This window comes from Schistocerca americana, chromosome 2 (genome assembly GCF_021461395.2).
Source record: "Schistocerca americana isolate TAMUIC-IGC-003095 chromosome 2, iqSchAmer2.1, whole genome shotgun sequence".
Lineage (NCBI taxonomy): Eukaryota > Metazoa > Arthropoda > Insecta > Orthoptera > Acrididae > Schistocerca > Schistocerca americana.
The window spans coordinates 174370130-174394152 of NC_060120.1; the positions used below are offsets into that span (position 1 = coordinate 174370130).

Below are 24023 nucleotides of genomic sequence, written 5' to 3' on the forward strand. Positions count from 1 at the left end.
ATTCATACAAGAGGTTCTCTTCTCTCCAAAGGTCTCTTTAATTTTCCTGTAGGCAGTATCTATCTTACCCCTAGTGAGACAAGCCTCTACATCCTTACATTTGTCCTGTAGCCATCCCTGCTTAGCCATTTTGCACTTCCTGTCGATCTCATTTTTGAGACGTTTGTATTCCTTTTTGCCTGCTTCATTTACTGCATTTTTATATTTTCTCCTTTCATCAATTAAATTCAATATTTCTTCTGTTACCCAAGGATTTCTATTAGCCCTCGTCTTTTTACCTACTTGATCCTCTGCTGCCTTCACTACTTCATCCCTCAGAGATACCCATTCTTCTTCTACTGTATTTCTTTCCCCCATTCCTGTCAATTGTTCCCTTATGCTCTCCCTGAAACTCTCTACAACCTCTGGTTCTTTCAGTTTATCCAGGTCCCATCTCCTTAAATTTCCACCTTTTTGCAGTTTCTTCAGTTTCAATCTGCAGTTCATAACTAATAGATTGTGGTCAGAATCCACATCTGCCCCTGGAAATGTCTTACAATTTAAAACCTGGTTCCTAAATCTCTGTCTTTCCATTATATAATCTATCTGATACCTTTTAGTATCTCCAGGATTCTTCCAGGTACACAACCTTCTTTTATGATTGATTCTTGAACCAAGGCGGCTTCCTCTTTCATTTCTTCCCCCCAATCCATATTCACCTACTATGTTTCCTTCTCTCCCTTTTCCTACTGACGAATTCCAGTCACCATGACTATTAAATTTTCGTCTCCCTTCACTACCTGAATAATTTTTTTTATCTCGTCATACATTTCATCAATTTCTTCATCATCTGCAGAGCTAGTTGGCATATAAACTTGTACTACTGTAGTAGGCATGGGCTTTGTGTCTATCTTGGCCACAATAATGCGTTCACTATGCTGTTTGTAGTAGCTAACCCGCACTCCAATTTTTTTATTCATTATTAAACCTACTCCTGCATTACCCCTATTTGATTTTGTATTTATAACCCTGTAATCACCTGACCAAAAGTTTTGTTCCTCCTGCCACCGAACTTCACTAATTCCCACTATATCTAACTTTAACCTATACATTTCCCTTTTTAAATTTTCTAACCTACCTGCCCGATTAAGGGATCTGACATTCCACGCTCCGATCCGTAGAATGATTTACGTGAATTTAAATAAGAGTGTTTTTTTTAGTCACCAATCTGATCGGTCTGATGCGGGCTCGCTACGAAATCCTCTCCTGTGCCAAACTCCATACTATGGCAACAGCGAAATACTTTTATATTGTGCTGCATCATAGATTAATTTTTGAGGCTGTTATACACTGCTTGTCAATTGCAAAGGAACAACAGCTGATTGTTGGGGAACAACCGACAATTGCTACGGACCACCCAACCAATGATAGTGAAAGGAAATGTAGAGGGTGGGATGCGTTAACTGCAGAGAGGCCTGTGCACGAATGCTCTGTATGCATTCGACAGTTCATGCAGTACCGTGTTTGACGAAGGTTGTTGTGTAACGAATTAGTGTGACATTCCGTGTGGTACGCCAATATCCCTGGAAGACATTATTCAAGTGATTAAGATCGGTGACGTGCAGCTGGACGGCTCGAAGCCAGTCAGAGTGTCACTATTGTGACCACAGTAATAGGTGTGTCGAAAACTGTCATTTCATGATTAAAAAAATACCGCCGAACGTGTAAATGCTATGCGAAAGCACGCCCTTTGTCGTAGACGGACCATCACACCGCAAGAGGATTGATACGTAGTTCAACTGGCGAAAAGCAACAGACTCACACTCATAGGCACGTCGTTGCAGTCTTTGCAACTGGCATACGTGTCTCTGCTACAACCATTTCGCTACCTTTAATCAGGCCGATTTTTATGCTAGGGAGCCTGTTAAGTGCATTCCGCCTCAAACACGCCAACATCTAGAACGAGTTCGTTGGTGTAAGCATGTTGGTTGGGGCCAGCAACAACGGTCCAGAGTGATGTTCTCCGACGAATCCCGCTTCACGTACGGCCACAATTTAGTGTGGAGAGGGAATGGAACACGTTATATCACAGATGTTTCATGAATGTCTACTATATGGCTTAGACTTTTGGTGTAGGCAGGAACTATGCACAATGGAACGCTGCAGCATACCCTTGTGCGAGGTACCATTACAGCACAGGACTGCTGAGGTGTCGGGCAAATTTGAAAGTTAAGATATTGAACGTATGGAGTGTCCTATGTAATCTCCTAGATCTAAACCCTATAGATCATGCCTGGGATGCTCTTGGTTCCTCTTGGCCCCTCCCCGAACGGCCTTGAGGGTCGAGTGAGACAAGGAGATGCAACCGGCATTGAAGCTGACTGCCGAACGAGTCTACTGCCGGCAACATCCATTGCGCGCAATTACCACGAATATGACACACGAGGAATCAGGGGTCATACGCAGGCATATAGATGGACGTTTTCCCTCGCTCTAATAGTTGCCGCTCCAATTGAGAGATTTCTTGGAGAATTGTATCGACTATCCAGTGCCCTCGTCAGCGAAGGCAGCTGCCTGTGCTTTCTACCAATTGTCTATGCTTATCTGCAGCTTGTTGGCTGTGCCAATACGTTGTCTTCATAGCCAGCGGATCATGTGGGAAGAGGCGAAAGTCAGAGGGAGCCAAGTCCGGATTGTATGGAGAGTGGTCTAACACTTCCTAACAAAAATGCTGCAGCAGGTCCTCAGTGCGCCGGCAGTGTACGACCGAGATTTGTCATGAAGAAGGAAATGCTTAACAGTTACGTGATGTTACGGGCTGCATGAAATCAGGCGAAATCTCTCACAGGCACTCACACTTGGCGGGAGACGTTGCTCTCTACGCATCGCCACGTGCTCACTACGCATGCAGAATTGAAAAGAGCGCTACGACGCCATCGACGGGCATATTACAGACCCTATCTATCAAATTTATGCAAAAATTCATCAGATTTTCACTGTCATTTGCATTTCGTGATGGATTGGACCTCACTTTCCAGAGAGCCGTCATTACTACGTATGCTGTGTTCCATGTTGTCCAACATTGCCTGTGATTATTCCCGTCCTATAATGTGTCATTCATTAGCAGTTGTCAAACAGCGTACTTTATTATTGCAGTAACTGGTAATGCAGATCTTACAAGGGGAGGCCACGACGTTTGGAAGGCGGATTTACTGTAAACTTCGTACACTCGTAGTAACCCAAGAGGACAACAGAATGTGTAAGCAGTAGCGCGTACTTAACAAGAGTTACTGAGAAAATCGCAATATAATTTCGGTCGTCAAATATTAGTAGACTAAAATTGTAAATTTAATAAAAGTTCATCCGATTACACGTATTTTCCCCATTATATCAATTGTCATATAAATAATAAAGAAAATGACTGTGTCGAAAATAAAAAAAAAACTAACGAACGGAACTCGAACCAGCGATCCAGCGACTTGAACGCCAACCACTTTTTTTTAATTGTCCTATATTATTCGTTGAATTTGTTCAGGGCGGACGTCCGATGATACCTGTTCAGTCTGTTCGACGGTCCGTTTGTTCAGCTCTTTTATTAGAAAGGAAAGCTAACGCTCTGACCGAACACGCTGAACTGCCGTGCCACGACCACTCAGTTGCAGCCACTTCATGGTTAAAATGGCCACGCACAGATATATATTTGACGACCGAAATTATCTTGCGATTTTCTCAGTAACGTTTGAGAAGTACGAGCTACTGCTTACACATTTTGTTGTCCTCATGGAGTACTACGAGTGTACGAAGTTTGCAGTAAATCCGCGTTCCAAACGTCGTGGCCTCCCCTTGTTAGTATCAGAAACTGCAACAATTCTGACCTTTAAAGGCGTATTTAAGGAATGTTTCGTTACCTAACCGGGCAAATATGCAATGCTAAGTCAATGCGAACTGATGTTAAGCCCACTTAGTTTGCAAGTAAACAATATTAAGTACCCATTGACGTATTTTTAAGAATATCAATTTTGATACATTTGACGATTTTAATAATACGTCATGACGAAAGATCACCATGGATTCAATGTCTTAATACGATAGAATTACTTTTTCCTGGTGACATATGAGCCTCAACTTTGTCTTTGATAAGGATGGAAGCTGACGTAATGAATGAAAATTTGTGCCAACGTCCAGACTTGAACCTGAGTCTCCTGCTTAGTAGGCAAATGTTGTAATCGTTACCCCACAAGAGCACTGTGGCTCAGACAGCTGCACGGAACTCTAGTCCAATCTTAAGTCATGAACTGAGGTTTGTGTTGTGTAGGGTATTGGACTAGAGTGAAATTAGAATTATATTAATACCTTCAGCTGCTGACGGGCGTTGTTATACATCAACGGGGACAGGTGAAAACGTGTGCCCGACCGGTGCTGGAATCCGGGATCTCCTGCTTATATGGCAGACGCTCTATCCATCTGAGCCACCGAGGGCACAGAGGATAGTGGGACTGCAGGGACTACCTGTTCTTTCGGACATGTCCGAAAGAAGAGACACCACATCTACATAAGTATATTGGACTAGAGTAGTCGGTAGTGTAGCGGCTAGTTAACCTCGTTAGTAAGGAGCAGAATTGTGTTCAAGTTCCGATATTCGCACAAATTTTAATTCATTGCTTCAGCGTCTATCCTTAAGACGAAATTTTATTGAAAATTTTCCGAGCAATTTCTAAAAGAGCCAACTTATGCCTTACCCAGGTGGTCAATCAATTTCTCGTGTAACCTCACAATCTGGTGATTTTGGTGCTCGCAGGAGGCGGCGAGCCGCTGTGCTGCCAGGATGCGGGGTGCTGGGAACTGGAGCTCGAGTCGGGGCTGTCGGAGGGCGCGTGCTGCGCCGAGCAGCCGTGGGCGGCCATGCTGGAGGACAAGGCGGCGGCGGCGGCGGGCGCGGGGGCGGCGGCGCGGCGCCGCAGGCAGCGCTGGAGGCACGCCCTCGCCTGCTGCACCGGCTGCCTGCGCTGGGTGCGCCGCGGCGTGCGCTCCCTCGTCACGCACAAGTACTTCCAGCAGGGCATCCTCTTCGCCATCCTCATCAACACGCTCAGCATGGGCATCGAGTACCACGACCAGGTCAGCGACACCCAGCTAACTATCATCCGCGTAGACCTACAGTCGATCCATTCTCTGTTGTCACCAATAGATTCATCATGCATGATGGTTGTCGAGAAAAAGTAAGCCCCGATCGGTCGCGAAATGGAAACCACAGCGTTTTATTTGCAACAGTTAGCTAGACCTTCCAGGTACTTCTTTACCCTGACGCCGTTCCAGCTCAGACATTCGTCGTAGCGTTATATCAACCTTCCAATGCCCTCATCATAGAAGGCAACAGCCAGCTCCCTACACTGGTCCCCAGTTCGTTTTCTGTGCCAAAGTGTTGTCTTCATGGCCAGCGGTAGGTAAGAAGAGATGAAAATCAGAGGAAGCCGCCTCCCGCCTGTGTGGTGGGTGATCAAACACTTCCCATCGAAAACACTGCAGAAGCGTCTTCATTGCTCCTGCAGTGTGCGGCCGATAATTGGCTTGAAGAAGGAAATGCATGACAGTTACGTTATGTGGAGTTCCATCTCGGCCGGCATCCATAACTGCGGGGTGGTTATTTTCTAGGTATTTTTATGTGCTCATTGAGGACTCAGAAGTGCAAAGTGCAGTGTGACGCGCTCGACAAGGATACTAAAGACACCGCCCAATACCTCAGTGCAAAGCTTCATAGGACTGAATGAATTCTATCCATAGTGGATGCTGTCGAACTCCGTGACTGTTCCTTTATGGGGTGTAGAAAAATATCCGCTACCAGTCGCAAAAAAAAGGTTATTTATTTTTCACACGACCGGTTTAGGGCTTGAGCCAATCTTCAGGTATTTATACATTCATGTACATGTTTATACTGTTGGAGATCACTGTATAAATACAAAAAAATTATTTGCTGGTGGTTACACAGATACAAGTGGGACAATTGTAAGTGGTAAGGCAGCATTTGACGAAAATATATCTGTACTTACATAAATATGAAGGACCATTATTACAGATATGCTGTGGTGATAGTTGTAACTAAGTGGTAAAATTATCACCACAGCATAACTGAAATAATGGTCCTTCATATTTATGTAAGTACAGATACATTTTCGTCAAATGCTACCCTACCACTTACAATTGTCCCACTTGTATCGGTGTAGTCAACAGCTAATTAATGTTTTGTCTTTATACAGTGATCTCCAACAGTATAAACATATACATGAATGTATAAAGCCAGCCGGGGTGGCCGAGCGGTTCTAGGCGCTACAGTCTGGAACCGCGCGACTGCTACGGTCGCAGGATCGAATCCTGCCTCGGGCATGGATGTGTGCGATGTCATTAGGTTAGTTAGGTTTCAGTAGTTCTAAGTTGTAGGGTACTGATGACCTCAGAAGTTAAGTCCCATAGTGCTCAGAGCGATTTTTGAATGTATAAACACCTGAAGATGGGCGCAAGCCCGAAACCGATAGTGTGACAAACAAATAACCTTTTATTGTGACTGGTAGCGGATATTTTTCTACACTTCATAGAATTTTCATTGCGGTTTCCATTTCGCGACTCACCGGAACTTACTTTCTGGACACCCCTCGTAGTAAGCACACTGTAGAGATGGGCGGTACTTAAACCTCAATAAAAAAGGAATCACACTGCAACCACGAAATTTGGTGCTGGTGTTAGTCCTCCTCTATATATTCGCCCTTCAGACCGAGACTTTCTCACAACGATGGATGACTTAGCGGAGGCCTCGGCAGTAGAAGTGTGCCTATTCAGGAACCGTATCACGTCGGTAATCATCTCATCGTCTTTCTAGAAATATCTTCTACATCTGTCGAAAGAGAGAGACACTGGGTTCTACGTCAAGAGAATACGGCCGGTGAGGCAAATACTGATAGTCCAAAGAAGCACCATGTGTGGCTCTGTCGTGTCCAGAACGAACTGATGCGTTGTCATTTAGCAAAAACGCACCCTTGGACAGCTTTACTACACGTTCCGCCTTGACAGCCTCCCATTATCCCCTCAGATAAATTCGGTAATGCGCTCCAGTGACGGTTTTCTCCTTTCGAGTAATCCATTAGTATCATGGCAATCTCAAAAAACACTCAGTATTACCTTGCCTAATTACGATTCGGTATTCGTCTCTTGCGTAGGTTCTGAACCCGCTTATTTCCTATTTCCTTCGCTCCATTGACTAAGGGTCATAGATCTACATGCAGCTCTCGTTCGTGGTGATTACGCGCCTAAAAGAGTCATCTGGATTCGACTCATAGAGCTGCAACAATTCCACTACAGATCCGTTAAGGGGCATTTTTGTAGGTGTGAGCAGTCGCGGAAATCAGCGGCGGCGACCTTTGTGGTGTTCCATTGTCAGGCAAGATATAGACAATGATAATGACGATGACGATGGAGGTAATCGTCGAATGCTCGAAATTTTATCCAGAACTGACGCGGCAAGAATACCGAGAATGTTTTACATATAAGTGTCGTCGCGAAAAACTTCGTTCCCATAAGATGTAGACAACTGATACCCGACTGATTTTCGCTTTTTCCACTATCTCTTCAATTCTGATTCACTGGTCATCGAGTAATAGGGCCTCCATTTCTCTTGGCTGGTGTAATGAAACAGTTTGCGGAAGCTCTTGATCAAAATGGTGATTGTTTTAAATATCTCAGTGCTAAATTTCCTGCTCTGTCTGGAACCAAAATTGAAGAAAGAATCTTTGTAGATCTTCAAATCAGAGTCCTAGCTAAAGCCAGCCAATTTGAAACTACTGTGACTTCTAAAGAGAAAAAATGCTTGGTGTGCATTGAAAGAAGTCATGGGTGATTTTCTAAGGAGCAGTTATTATATCAAAATTGCAACCAACATGCTACAGAAGCTGATTACATTAGTATTCAACATGAGTCTCAGATTACACTATCTATTTTCATATTTGGGCATGTTTCCTGGGAACATGGGGGCAGTGAGGAACAAGGTTGCATCACGGTTTCCGAGAAATGGAGAGGAGACACCAAGAACGATGGAATACTTCAGTGACTGCAGATTACTGCTGGACGCTGTGTAGGGAGTCTAAAGAAAAACACAAGATTAAATCCGAGAGACAAACATTCTAGAACAAACGAACAAGAGCTTACTAACGTGCTGCTTATAAGGTAAACAGGCCTGTAATTTGATAGTAAAATGCTAAATGATAAAATGCTAAAATGATAGTAAAATCTGACGTGATTGAGAAAAATGAAAGTCATTTTTTAAAGTAATGGCATTGAAACGTTAAGAATCACATCTCTCAACAAGTTTTAATTTGTAGATCCGTGTTATCAATTAATATCCTGGTAGTTGTTGCCAAATGGAATGAAACAAAATAGTCATTGTAAAAGGTTAATCTCTGGAAATATACAGGGTGCATCGAAAATAATCATCCGATTTGCCACGTCTATATTTCTGAAACTAATAAAAATATACAATGAATTTTGTTTTTTGATTAATGAGAAACTCAAAAAGTTGTTTTTATACCTTTTCACAGGTGTTCAACATATCCCCTTGAGATGCACGGCATATGTCAATGCGGTATTCAAATTGTTCCCACACTGCAACGAGCAAGTCTTAACTTACAGCTTCTACAGCTGCTGTTATGCGATGTCTCAGGTCATCCATTGTTGTTGGTAATGGAGGCACATGAATAGAGTCTTTTATAAACCCCCCACAAGAAATAATCACATACAGGCAGATCCGGTGACCTTGGAGACCAGTAATGTAAGGCTGAATCATTTGGCCCAGTGCGACCGATCCATCCTTCAGTAATCGTATAATTTAAAAATTCCCGCACTTTCTGATACCAGTGTGGCGGTGCTCCATCCTTTTGGTAATGAAGTCGTCCGCATCAGTCTCCAACTGTGGGAAAAGAAGGTTGTCAGTCATATCGAGGTATGTGCTTCCCGTAACAGTGTTCTCGGCAAAGAGAAATAGACCATACACCTTCTCCCGTGAAACTGCACAAAACACATTAAATTTTGGCGAGTCCCTCGCTTGAACAACTTCATGTGCTTGTTCCATACCCCATATTCTCACATTATGACGGTTCACCTTTCCATTTAAAAGGAATGTTACCTTGTCACTAAACACTTAGTGTGGAAGAAAACTGTCATCTTCGATCTTGCCAAGAACGAAATTGCAGAACTCCACACGCTGTTGTTTGCCACCTTCACGAAGAGCTTGCAGTAGCTGAATTTTATATGGTTTCATGTGTAAAAATCGACGCAACATACGCCAGCCGGACGTCGGGGGCATGTTGAGCTGTCGAGCTGCACGGCGAACGGATTTCTGTGGATTCCTTGTGAAACTATGGCAGATGCTTTCGATGTCTATATCAGCCACTCGGAGATGGCACGGCGATTTGCCTTTACACAACCAATCTCTTGCTCGGAATTGTTCATGCCATCGTCTAATGCTCTGTGCTGTAAGAGGGTCCACACCATACCTAGTACGAAAGTCACGCTGGATAGTTATTACTGACCTGCACTACGCAAAAACGTAGAACACGCAACACTTTCTGTTGCCCCGACACCATTTTCCCTAGAACTGAAGTGGGCGCACACTGCTGCTACCTAGCGGGAACCATGTAAAACTCAAGAATTTGCTCTTTCCAACAGTACGTTGTTCGCGCACATATCTCAAATAACATAATAGTTATGACTTTTTTTAAATCGGATGATTTTTTGATACATTCTGTACATCATTTGATAATACTTTAGTGTAAGTAGGTCATTAATTACAGGGCAAACCTGTGCAGGACACTTTTTTTTCTGTCTGCATTTCATCAACAATTGCATAAAAGAATAATTGAGAAAATTTTCATGCCTCTGACTACGATCATAATAGGTCCACTCGTATGTCTACAAGTTTAAAGAGAAGTTGAAATATTAACAGCTGAACACATATACGAGTACATGCATCTGATTATGATAGCAATACCTCCATTGATTTGTCTGCAATCCCAGAAAAAGTCGAAGCACTGATACACTTTTGACTGTCTCCATAGTCCTCAACAGAGTTCGACTCCTGACTCTCACAAAAATTTGTACTAAATGTTGTCACATCTAGCTGAACTCACGTTAACGAAGCTGAAAATTACAACAAACATAAAAACCGCTTTATTACTGTAGGAGGTTGTAACGTAGAGACATTTGTATAATTTAAAAGATTGTTTTAGAGTACTCAGGCATTGGCATAGGTCGTTCGTAACGGATAGCCTGACGTTAACATAATTTTAAAAAATTCTCATGTGGCAAAAATGAATTTTCAGACATCTGTTTATTTAACAAGCAGTTACATATGTGACCACTGATAGTACTTGGTAACCAGCTTATGAAATCATTATTTACACATAACTCACCTGACCAAGATAATTCACACTATAAAAGTTCAGACTCTCAAAGAATTGTTGAAAAAAAATTAAATTTTCCTCCACGATATGTTTCTATTAATACTTCTGGACAAACACACGGCGTCAAATCCAAAATGTAAGAATTAATGGCTACACACTGTTTCCGGTTACGTCTAACTAAAGATCTTGGCAGGAAATCTTGACACAAAAAACTAAACATTACCAAAACAAAATAACAACGGCAAGAGGAAGCTTACTGTCATTTCTGTTTGAAAGATCTTGAATAGACTAGATACAAATACCGATGGACAAATATCATATGGATAGACTTATTAACGTGGCCACCTCATGCAAAACCATTATGAAATTGTAATGGTTATGAAAACCGACTGGTAAACGCACTCGCACAAAGTCACTACACTAAAGAAGCCTATTAGCAATGACAGACAAATTACCTGTTGCAACGTATTTCACATACAATGAGTGGCTAAATTTCGCCAATAGAACTCTTTCACCTGGAAAGAGTTCGCTTGCCGCTCTTTGTCTAGGCGGGCTGAGAATTCACGAAGATACTACTGCCTACGTACTAATTTAAAAAACACAACGCAAGCCATGCTAGGATCGACTACTGCACGCATCTTTGGAGATGCTAAACGCCAATAAATGCATCTTTGAAACAACTGTATCCTAGTAATGAGACGATGTTTGCAGCCACGCTTCAACACTGCCTATAAATAAGGGAAATGTGGTACTGAACATATGTCAGTAGTAGTTATTTGGCTAAAGACTACATAATGTTTAATGTTAGACTGTACATCTCTGGGTGCGTATCAACTGAGATAATGGCAGTATACAATACTGAAACTGATGCTTGCAAGGTGGCACCAGTGGATAAACATTTGTAGTATTGTCTCCGCCTTTATATCTGCATCATTTCTACAGTCCAAACACATGTTGACATCAAACAGCACATTATAAAAATAGCCATGTAAACTACACAAGCATTACTGTGGTACACATTCATGTTCTAGAAGAAAAACCTACGCTGTCCCATCCATTTTATCTAGTAAATTTACAGGTCCCAAAATAATGTAACGAAATGTATTTCGCTATAGCTTTATTTACGTAGCCCATTAACGATACTCCTTAGATGTACAGGTAGCTTCTCGTCCAAGTAATTAAACATTCATCATACAGTTGGTGTAGTTCCACCTGCTCGTGTTATATAATTTGTGTGTTACTTACATCTCAGAACGACATCTACGTCTACAATTGAGCTTTGTAGAGTGGCTAAATTACAATGTGCTAAGAGACAACAGTGATTTTCCGATTCGAGTTCTTCCAAATTCTTTCTGATTCACTCACCCAATCCTAATTTGTGCAATGGTAGGAGGATAAGAGGGAAAATAATCATAAACTTTTAATTCACTTGTTCGGTTTCACAATGCCAATCTGTAAGCAGTTATATTAAGTATAGCACAAACAAATAACCGCCTGTGTTAAGCCAAACTTAGAAATGGTGGCACCTAAATATGACACACGCGAAATAGATGCAAAAAAATGTGTTTTTGGTATTTTAGTAAAAAATTATCGTATTTTCGAATGAAGGCATTGGAAGATTTGATGTCAAGTCCTAGTTACGAATTTGTCCCGTTTACCACTCTGACATTAATTTCATAAGCTGACAGTACGTTTTGATACTACTACTGTATAAGTGCTTTTCAGTAATGGCAATGATTATATCTACACTATCGTTCTCTCTTATATTAATAAGAGTATTGTCGTAAATTATTTGTTCTCTTGTTGTACAGCCCGAAGAACTGACCGTGACGGTGGAGATCAGTAACATCGTGTTCTCCGCCATTTTCGCAGTCGAGATGATGCTCAAGATAATCGCCGAAGGGCCGTTCGGCTACATCAGCAACGGCTTCAACGTCTTCGACGGAGTAATCGTGGTACTCAGGTGAGCGACACGCAGGGGCTCGTGGAGATAACATCTTGGACCTACTGGTAACAAACAGACCCGAACTTTTCGACGACTCTGTAAGTGCAGAACAGGGAATCAGTGATCATAAGGCCGCTGCAGCATCCCTGAATATGGAAGTGAATAGGAATATAAAAAAAGGGAGAAAGGTTTATCTGTTTAGCAAGAGTAATAGAAGGCAGATTTCAGACTACCTAACAGATCAAAACGAAAATTTCTGTTCCGAAACTGACAATGTGAAGTGTTTATGGAAAAAGTTCAAGGCAATCGTAAAATGCGTTTTAGACAGGTATGTGCCGAGTAAAACTGTGAGGGACGGGAATAACCCACTGTGGTTCAACAACAAAGTTAGGAAACCACTGCGAAAGCAAAGAGAGCTTCACTCCAAGTTTAAACGCAGCCAAAACCTGTCAGACAAACAGAAGTTAAACGATGTCAAAGTTGGCGTAAGGAGGGCTATGCGTGAAGCGTTCAGTGAATTTGAAAGTAAAATTCTATGTACCGACTTGACAGAAAATCCTAGTAAGTTCTGGTCTTACGTTAAATTAGTAAGTGGCTCGAAACAGCATATCCAGACACTCCGGGATGATGATGGCATTAAAACAGAGGATGACACGCGTAAAGCTGAAATACTGAACACCTTTTTCCAGAGCTGTTTCACGGAGGAAGGCCGCACTGCAGTTCCTTCTCTAAATCCTCGCACAAACGAAAAAATGGCTCACACCGAAATAAGTGTCGAAGGAATTGAAAAGCAACTGCAAGCACTCAACAGAGGAAAGTCCACTGGACCTGACGGGATACCAATTCGAATCTACACAGAGTACGCGAAAGAACTTGCCCCCCTTCTAACAGCCGTGTACCGCAAGTCTCTAGAGGAACGGAAGGTTCCAAATGATTGGAAAAGAGCACAGGTAGTCCGTCTTCAAGAAGGGTCGTCGAGCAGATGAGCAAAACTATAGACCTATATCTCTGACGTCGATCTGTTGTATAATTTTAGAACATGTTTTTTGCTCGAGTATCATGTCGTTTTTGGGAACCCAGAATCTACTCTGTAGGAATCAACATGGATTCCGGAAACAGCGATCGTGTGAGACCCAACTCGCTTTATTTGTTCAAGAGACCCAGAAAATATTTGATACAGGCTCCCAGGTAGATGCTATTTTCTTTGACTTCCGGAAGGCGTTCGATACAGTTCCGCACTGTCGCCTGATAAACAAAGTAAGAGCGTACGGAATATCAGACCAGCTGTTTGGCTGGATTGAAGAGTTTTAGCAAACAGAACACAGCATGTTGTTATCAATGGAGAGACGTCTACAGACGTTAAAGTAACCTCTGGCGTGCCACAGGGGAGTTTTATGGGACCATTGCTTTTCACAATATATATAAATGACCTAGTAGATAGTGTCGGAAGTTCCATGCGGCTTTTCGCGGATGATGCTGTAGTATACAGAGAAGTTACAGCATTAGAAAATTGTAGCGAAATGCAGGAAGATCTGCAGCGGATAGGCACTTGCTGCAAGGAGTGGCAACTGACCCTTAACATAGACAAATGTAATGTATTGCGAATACATGGAAAGAAGGATCCTTTATTGTATGATTATATGACAGCGGAACAAACGCTGGTAGCAGTTACTTCTGTAAAATATCTGGGAGTATGCGTGCGGAACGGTTTGAAGTCCATCAACAAAGGAGGTGGCTTACAAAACACTCGTTCGACCTATACTTGAGTATTGCTCATCAGTGTGGGATCCGTACCAGATCGGGTTGACGGAGGCGATAGAGAAGATCCAAAGAAGAGCGGCGCGTTTCGTCACAGGGTTATTTGGTAACCGTGATAGCGTTACGGAGATGTTTAGCAAACTCAAGTGGCAGACTCTGCAAGAGAGGCGCTCTGCATCGCGGTGTAGCTTGCTCGCCAGGTTTCAAGAGGGTGCGTTTCTGGATGAGGCATCGAATATATTGCTTCCCCCTACTTATACCTCCCGAGGAGATTACGAATGTAAAATTAGAGAGATTCGAGCGCGCACGGAGGCTTTCAGACAGTCGTTCTTCCCGCGAACCATACGCGACTGTAACAGAAAAGGGAGGTAATGACAGTGGCACGTAAAGTGCCCTCCGCTACACACCGATGGGTGGCTTGCGGAGTATAAATGTAGATGTAGATGTAGAATGGCAGTTCCTCACCAACTCACTGTTAGTCATACGGTGAGATGTGTAGTAGCGTCTCAAAATAAGTCATTGAACTAAGCAGAAAAACGTGACACTTGGATGCAAACAAGCCGTGTGGGTCAAATCTTATTGTACACAGAAGTTATTTTCTATCCTGACCTTATCTGGTGTTTTTCTGACTGAACGTAATTGCCTCCACATATTTTCTACGTCAAGTTGTATTTGATACTACTACTGTATAGGTGTTGTTCAGTAATGGCAATGATTACTTGTTCGTCCGAATTTAGTTTTCGAAATACTATTTTATAACATTGAGAAGATAATCCATTTCGGTATGTACATCATTTCTCTCCCTGTACGCCAGATGTTACCGCATAACGCACTCTTATATAAATTCTACTAATTCCTTAAAAAGTAACATATATTCGTCAAGTATTTTTTAATACTCCGTCAATGTCCTTCTCCATCTATTTCCATCATGAGCTAATCTTTTCGTTTCTGCATACTTACTCCACTCAACGGCGTCACGGTTACACTTAACACGTGTTTCCTTCTGTAGTTTTTTCTCTCTACTGTTCCCACCAACGTCAAGTTCGCAACTCGTAAACGCCGACGCCAATAAAGTACAAGCCCGTCCTTTTTTCTGACAATGATTTCAATTAGACATTAATCACGGCCTGTTGTCCCAGATGCCTCTTGTTTCGTACTTCCTCGTGCATCTGATGTTTAACACGCTTCCGTACCACCATATTTCAGGTGCTACCACTTTTTCTATTCAGTTATTTTTCAATAGTCAACATTCACTTCCGATAAATGTTGTCCCCCACACATAATGGTTCAGGAACATCCAGTTCTATTTTTTGTCAATATTTGATAGCAATATTGTATTTTAAATCTCCTTTTCGTCTGCGCCAATTTCTTTCTGATGTCTTCCTCGGTCCGTCTATTCCTTGCAGTCGTACTTATCGTGAAGGAAAAAATTTTCTGTACTTCTACTGCACATACTACATTGTCGATACTTATGAAATTATTTGTCTCCTTCTACGTTTCATCACTTTTTTATTTGCCTTATTTATTCTTTGCTCAAGTTATGCACAAAGTATTAAGTTCATTTTATTCAATAGTTCTTCTAAATGTTCCTTACGCTCACCTAAAAGGCCTATGTCGCATCTGCCCTCCTGACACATTTACTTCTTTTTTTTTAATTTGATCTTTGGGTTTCTTCATTGCCTCTTAGACAAAGGATAAACTGCATTCTGTCCCTGCACATTCCACAAATAATGTTTTTTTCTTGATTTTCCATTTTCATTAGTCCCATCTAATTCTTGGAAATACTGTACAGTACTCAACCATCACTGCTTTTTATCCCTGTTCATCTATATATATTTAACTCCTTATTCCTCTTTACATCACAAAAAGCCTTTTCTAGTTCTTCAAATGTGATAAAAGCGATCTTATTTTTCCTTTTCCATTTTTCTGTTAATGAGCTCAAGGACAGAAATTTGTGATACCTATACATTTTCTGAAACCAAATTCATCTTCATCCAGCGCTTCTTAATTTATCTTCCTAGGGATTTGTGGGAAGTTCAAATTCCATCACAACAATGCAATACAACACGACTACCTCCACTAACCTAAGAAAATGTGGAAAAAAGGGCACTTTGACTACCTCCAATAACCTAAGACATCCAACCACCACCTCCTCCTACGAATTGCCTGGAAAAAGACTCAACCTGTGCTGGACCTAAGTCTTTTTTTTTGCATGCACTATTTATGTAAACAATTAGAGGCAGTACAGCCTTCAAGTGTGTTCACCCCGAGGTCGAGAGTTCAACTGGCCTAGTACACAGTATGACCACCAGAGGGTGCTGTCATCCGTTCCATGACATCATCCAATATGGCAGTCTGGAGTGGGGGGAAATGGCAGGAAACACTGTGGACGCCATGGGGTCCAGAGTCCAACTGACCTAGTACACAGTACTGCCACCAGAGGGCACTGACGTCCACTCTGTGATGTAACCCAAGATGGCTGTCTGGAGGGCAAAATCACTCAGCCTGTGCTGGGCTGCTGGAGAGAGGAAGATGTGTACTTTATTTATTGTGGAACAATTTATTTAGGGATGGATTTGAGATAGCATATTTATCACACTGATACAGAACACACGCTGTGACATGCTTGGAGTCACGTCACACAGCCTACAGACCTGTAAACTACTCGTAAATTACCGAAAAAACTATCTGCAGACACGCAAACAACTTCTAAATTACCGAAATTATCAGTACACAGCACACATACATGCAAATTCCTACTAAATAATGCGGTACACTGATGTGCAGACACGAAATCAACTTGTAAACTGTCCAAATAACACATAGCACAGCCTACAGATCTGCTCGCAAAACAATGCAACAGACACACAAATAACGTGTGCAGGCACCACCCACCGCCCCCTGTCCACTGGACTGCATAGGAGACTACAGCACACACTCCCAGAAGCCGGGATACACCAGCAGCCCCCGCGAAGTAACGTGGCTGTCAGCTGCCAAGCCACACGCAGGTGCCCATTCTGGTCCCTTAAGCATAAGGTGGTGGCATCCCTTTCATACTTGACACCTGAAAAATTCCTCTTCACTGGGGCTGCTGGTGTATCCCGACTCCTGGGAGCGTGTACAGTAGCCTCCTGTGTGATTCAGTGGACAGGAGGTGGGAGGTGGTACCTGCAAACATTGTTTGTGTGTCTGTTGCAATGTTTTGTGAGCAGGCCTGTAGGCTGTGCTATGCGTTATTTGGACAGTTTATGAATTGATTTCGCGTCTGCACAACAGTGTACTGCATTATTTAGGAGTGTGCTGTGTACTGAAATTATTTCGGTAATTTAGGAGTTGTTTGCGTGTCTGCAGAGCGTTATTTCGGTAATTTACAAGTAGTTTACAGGTTTGTAGGATGTGTGGCGTGACCCCAAGTATGTCAGATCATGTGTTTTGTAACAGTGTGATAAATATACTATCTCAAATCCATCCCTAAATAAATTGTTCCAAAATAAATAAAGTACACTCCTTCCTCTCTCCAGCAGCCCAGTGCAGGCTCAGTCATTTTCCCCAACAGGCTGCCATCTTGGGTTATGTAACAGAATGGACGACAGCACTCTCTGGTGGCGGTACTGTGAGCTAGACCCGGACCCCCTGGCTGGTGAACACACTGTTTCCCACCATTTTCCCCGCCATCTTGGATTACGTCACAGAATGAATGACAGCGCCCTCTGGTAGCAGTACTGTGTACTAGGCCATTTGGACTCTGGACCTCAGGGTGAACACACTTGATGGCAGTACTGCATCTAATTGTTTAAATAAATAGTGCATGCTAAATAAAGACTTAGGTCCATCACAGATTGAGTCCTTTTCCAGCCAGTTCCTAGGAGGAGGTGGTGGTCACATGATTTAGGTTAGTGGAGGTAGGCGAAGTGACCTATTTTCGTGCCATTTTCTCAGGTTAGTATAGGTGTGTTGCATTGTCCTGATGGAATTTGAACTTTCCACCATTTTTTGGGGAAGGGAAGGGGAGTGGGGTTAGGTTAGTGGAGGTAGCCTAATTGACCTATCTTCCCAACAACATTTTCCATCTGAATGACATCATGGCCATCATCTTGGATGATGTCAGCAGATGACGTCACAGACGCCATCTTTGATGACGTCATCGCCACCATCTTGGATTTGGGACCACACCGCCCTTGTTCCACTACTAGTGTTAGGTGACATCCCCACAGAATTGCTGACTAAAAATGATGAAGAAAATGATAGAAAAAAATGGTTAATGCCGCTCTCTTCCATGCTTCACCTGGGTTCTATTCCCGGTAACACCGCAATTTTTTTCTGAGATAAGGAGATCTGGAAGGGGCTACACACAGCCTCACGAGGCCAAACAAGGAGTTGCTTGAATAAAAATGCAGCCGCACCATTAGGATACAGGTTTGGCGAAATGCTGAGCACACATGCCATGACCACAGATCGCTCCTGGTACTGCCTTGTAGGCAGCTGTGGGCCTGTCGGAATATACATGAAGCCTAATAGTTGGTGTTTATGTTTTGGGCACACAAGTCCATCATCTGCATTAGTATGAAGTGCAGCCCTCACGAGCCTAAATACACTCTGGTATATGCTGTGGTATGGGAGCAATCAGCCTCTGAATGCCATGAGAAATTTCTTGCCATGCCTGAATGTCCTTTTGTGTCAGTTCATAAATTTTGCTGGTGGAGGATGGTGTGAAATTATACAGCTACCCTTTTCATCCTGGACATGCTCTGATAGAAGAAAATCAATGGGCCTCGAAGGCCAGTCAAGCATCTGTATATTCTTCACGGCACTTGTGGTTTGAACTACAGTATGGGGTCTTGCATTATCCTGTTGAAACATACCAGCAGGAAGGTCATGACAATAGCGTTTCCCATCATGACACATACACATCAGCATTCAGCCTCTTTTCCACAATTGATACATCACTTCTGTTGTCATATCCAATACATCCCCACACTATAATTCCAAGAGTTGGAGAAGTATGGGTCTCGAAAATCGCAGCTTCCTGAATCGTTTCACAAGTAGTCTGAGAACACGTGGGCGTCGATCTGATCGCCATAAACTGAAGCTAGACTCACCGCTGAGGACAGCAGGACGTCACTCAATGTCCCATTTGACTCTGATTCTGCACTATGCAAGTCTGTGTTGTTTGTGGTATGATTTCAGCGGTAACTCGAGATCTCATTACAGGTCACTGTAATCTGTTATCGACGGTTTGTGGTGACTCTTTACCTGTAAGCACAGCCCGGATTTCAGCTGGTAACATCTGCATATTTATCAGTGCCAGTCGAACAACTCGACAGTCTTCCAGAAGGTAAGAAGCTGAAGTAGTGAATTCAAATTTGTGCCAAAGCCAGGACTTGAACCCCGTGTCCTGCTTACTAGGCAGATGTGCCAACTACTACCTCACCGTGACGTTATGGCTACCACACCTGCACAGACTACTGTGGTCCAGTGATCTCCCTAACACAAACATCAACTCACGCCTTGAGTCTATTTTAATTCATTACTTTATCTTCTGACCTTATCGAAGATAAAGATGAAACTCACATGTCTTCAGAAAAATGTAATTCTATCCAGATCAATAGATCACCTACGTCTAAGATACAGGCGGTATTTTCCCATTATGTACAAAGCTGGGGTGCTATTCCAATATCAAAGAGTCTTCGCAGTAGCGACTCTTAAGAAGGAGAAAACGGGCTGAAGGCATGAATTGAAGTTTGCGTTAGAGAGAGCACTGGACTGTGGTAGTCAACGCAGATGTCGTAGCCACTCTGCCACGATGGTGTAGCGGTTAGCACACCTGCCTAGTAAGCAACAGACGTGGGTTCAAGTCCTGACCTTGGCACAAATTTAAATTCATTACTTCAGCTTCTGTCCTTATCGAAGATAAGGAAAATTTAATTCTAGCAGATCAACTCTACAGTCTTATAGTGGCGTAGTTATTCTGAAAGAACCACTGTCTAATCTTCTTGTCAAATCGTTGGCTCCATCTCGTCAACAGGCATTCTGCTGCCATTCTACTGCAGCTAACTGTTCGTGCGATGTGTCACTATGACGCTTCCGCATCCCTCATGGCGATGATTTGACCATTCTCAAAGCCCCAGAGATGGCGATAGGCTACGTGTGAACGACCTCTGGGCATGCTATGTTGCGATCTCCACCCTAAAATGTCAAGTAACATTAGATACGCCCTATAGCTATCATGCACTCAGGTCATTCTTCATCTCTAGGAATGGCTTTTTTCCAGGATAAATATATTTAAAATACGCTTGCATAAGGATCAAATTTAGAACATCATCCCCAGTGGTATGGAAATGCTTGAGTATCACTTTGGTAACGCAGGGGTCAAGGAGCTGTTCATGGTTCGGTACCTTCCTTTCACGTCAGAGTGCGGCTACTCGAGGAGAATGATTGAATAATTAATTTGGCTGTCTGTTTTCCTTGTTCCCCTAAGGACTGGTGATATTAAATCTCACTCGTGATTCTTCCGCTGTCCAGAACGCGGCCAGCATTAGGCTCCATCACGTCTAGTATGGTTTCAGTGATTGATTGATTGATAAAGAAAGAGACAACAGGGAGAGACAACAGACCAAGAAAACAGACATAACTGGTATGATGTGTACATTGTTTCAATACAATACGTTAAACGAGAGGTAGCCTTTTAGATCCTCACCAACGAAGTTAAGAAACTGGGAAGAACTCGTCTTGCTGCAGGTCAAGACACAATAACAATCAAGCAGTACAAATTACGGACAAAATATTGAATGATCCAACCCCTGAATTAAGAGGAAGTGCACTGAGGGATGTTGAAGTACTAATAGTCATGAGAATTGACGAGACCAGCACAGGCAGGGGTGAATGAGATTGCTTTAACGGAAACATAATACGATTCCTGCACCAACAATTTGGTGAACACGTATCGTGTCATGTCGAAATTATTTCCGATTAGCATGAGTAAACTATTTACTGACCATTATGTATTGTGTCGCGCGATCAATGGCCGCTACCAATGTAACTAGCATGTACGTCTGTGAATTATGGCGGCGGCTCACTCGCGGACGATTGTCACGAACTTGCAGCTACCTTCTTGCAGCTGCCTTCGACTGGGACATCGAGAGCGTCTCCCATCACTTTCGTGTCCGAAGATAGAACAGCACTATCTGCCTCCGCCAACAGGAAGAGAAGTTCCGTGACCAGCTTAACAGGTCCGCCTCTTGCGCACTCGTTCCAGCCCGTGAAGGCAGTGTCGGCGACCTCTCAGTTGGGAAACCTGGAATACCGGGTCTTCCGCAAGACCGGAGGGCGAAGTGTGTGTCCCACTTGTAGTGCCAATTCTATACTAACTAAACCATGCGTCAAAAAACTGCAATCTCTTCACTGGCCGCGAGTCATGTTGTTAGGCAAGCCTACGAAGGTCCCTCATTGCCGGGGAAAATCCATTTGATATTATTTAATCGGAAATTAATTAACTCGGCTTTTAATGAGCCCGTGACTTATACCTATCGACTCGTAATCTAAGGACGAAGCTAAATCTGTTGTCGAAGGTTATGACTAAATTTTATTGGGGCACTTTCTCTATATTAGAGATCTGGACTGGCTGCTACTTTGCCTCCAAATGTTTCGTAGCTGGGTCGCACAACATATCAGTGTTACAAGTGTCGTCGCTACACCACCGGCGGATGTTAGAGTTGTGCTGCAGGTACTTCGTCTTACGCCTTTAGAGTGTTCTTCCACTTAGTTTTGGCCCATTGCGAGGCGTCCCTCACGGCCCTGGTTCACCTGCTGCGACATTTGAGCCGCCCACGCCGCTCCCAAAGGGCGCGTTTCACAGCCAGCGGCCCGCGAAGCCGGCAGATTAAAAATACCGCGCACCTCCGCCCGCCCGGAGCTCAATCCGATTCCCTTTGAACGCCCGTCTTCGATTTCTGAAAATTCCGCCCTTTCTGCCTGACGAAACGGAAACATTGACTGCAATATGGTTAATCCCTGTTCACCCCTGTTCATCGTCTGCATTAAAAAGTCGAAAGTTAATGAACAACGAATATGACGTATTTTCATTTCCTTACTTTGTTATGCTACATACACTTCTCACTTACTTCCTCGACACAATTTTACGTTTATAACTGGCTGTTTTGATTTATTACTTCATTCGAGTATTCCTTAAAAATACTTACTAACACTAAAAGCTACAGTTCATACTTCTTGCTCAGCTCGTCAACCACCAAACTGGTTTGATAGAGCCTGCCTCGAATTCCTCTCCTGTGCCAACCTCTTCATCTCGAAGTAATAGTTGCATTCAACATCCTTAACTATTTGTTGGATGTATTCCAATCTCAGTTTTACCCTACAGTTTTTACCCTCAGCAGCTCCCTCAAGTACCATGGAGATTATTATTGTTTCAACACATATCCTATCATCCTGTCCCTCCTCCTTGTCAATGATTGCGAATGTTCCTCTCCTCGTCGATTCTTGGAAGCTCCTACTAATATCTTTTCTTTTCAGTTCACTGTTGTTATTTGAGTTTATGTATTGTGATTCTGTCATTTGGAGATAGTGAGTGGAGCTGTCGACACTAGAGTATGAGCTCCAAGTGGAGAAATCGGTACATTTCCGACACATCCTCCTGTTTGATTTCAACAGAGAGGTGATAGCAACGGAGGCAGCCAAAAACATTTGCGCCTGTATGGCGTACTGCAGTTGGAAAGAGCACTATAAGAAAACGGTTTTCTCGTTTTAAGGAGGGTCGTTTTGACATTAGTCACTCCCCACATTCAGGAAGACTTTCGGGGTTTGATGAAGATCGTTTAAAAGCATTAATCCATAATAATCCATGACAGTGCACTCGAGAACTGGCAAATGTGGTGCACCGTGATCATTCCACCATCGTAAGACATTTGCATGCAATGGGGACCCTTCAAAAATCGGGTGTATGGGTACCGCATGCTTTAAGCCAAAATCACACATATCCGCGAGGTCCTCTATGTGAACATCTGCTTGCTCGTCATCAATTGGCTCTTGAACAACATCGACCACTCCCATCTTGTTTCGTCACTATTGACGGTAAATGGTGTGTCGCAGACGCAATCCAATAACAACGATTAGGAACACTGCATCAAGTGACACAACTCCACGATAACGTCCGAGCGCATTCTGCTTGAGCTCCCATCTTATTCACCTGATTTTGCTCCCTCAGACTTTCACCTTTTCCACTCTCTACCGAACAACCTTCAAGAAACTTCCTTTCCGGATGAAAATGCGCTCCGAACAGGGATCGACGAGTTCTTCATTCAAAGCCACGTGATTTCTACAGTCGCGTAATCGAAAAGTCACCCCAGCGTTGGGGTGTGAAGTCTCTGATAAATGTATCTGTTATGCTTATTAAGCTTCTGAAAAAACGCTACGAACTTACGCATCAACCTCATAATTCAACAAATCTTAAACACTTCGATTCTCTCACCCTTCAGTTTATCCACAGTCCATTATCACTTCTATACAATGCTGTGCTCCAAACGTACATTCTGAGAAAGTTCTTTCTCAAATTAAGTTGTGTGTTTCATATTAGCAGACTTATTTTTGGCGAAGAATGTAGTAACTTTTATTATATCCAATAGACTAGAACAATGCAGCGAGTAACTGCCTCACTGGAGTGATTAAAACATATAGACCTGCGCGAAGTAACAGGGCGAGTGAATCCAGTCATTCGACTCCAACTCTTAAAAAAACTGCAGTCTTCACTGCTATCCTAGATTTTGAAGGCACCCATCAATGATACCCTGAATGCAGTAGAAGTTGACATTTTGAGAAATATTATGAACTATTTTGAGGATAATCACTGTCAGTTGAGAGGAACCAGTGGAACGACTACGTTAGATGAT

The 24023-nt window shown here is 42.9% G+C and overlaps 1 protein-coding gene across 1 annotated transcript in view; it reads left to right on the forward strand.

Annotated features, from left to right (window-relative positions):
• The window catches only part of LOC124593853 (voltage-dependent T-type calcium channel subunit alpha-1H-like), a 452274-nt gene that overhangs the window by 32880 nt on the left and 395371 nt on the right, over positions 1-24023 (forward strand). Inside the window, exons 3-5 of the mRNA XM_047132201.1 lie at positions 4778-4896; positions 4945-5097; positions 12233-12384. Of these exons, the coding sequence (XP_046988157.1) occupies positions 4778-4896; positions 4945-5097; positions 12233-12384 (424 nt within the window). The remainder of the gene's footprint in view (positions 1-4777; positions 4897-4944; positions 5098-12232; positions 12385-24023) is intronic.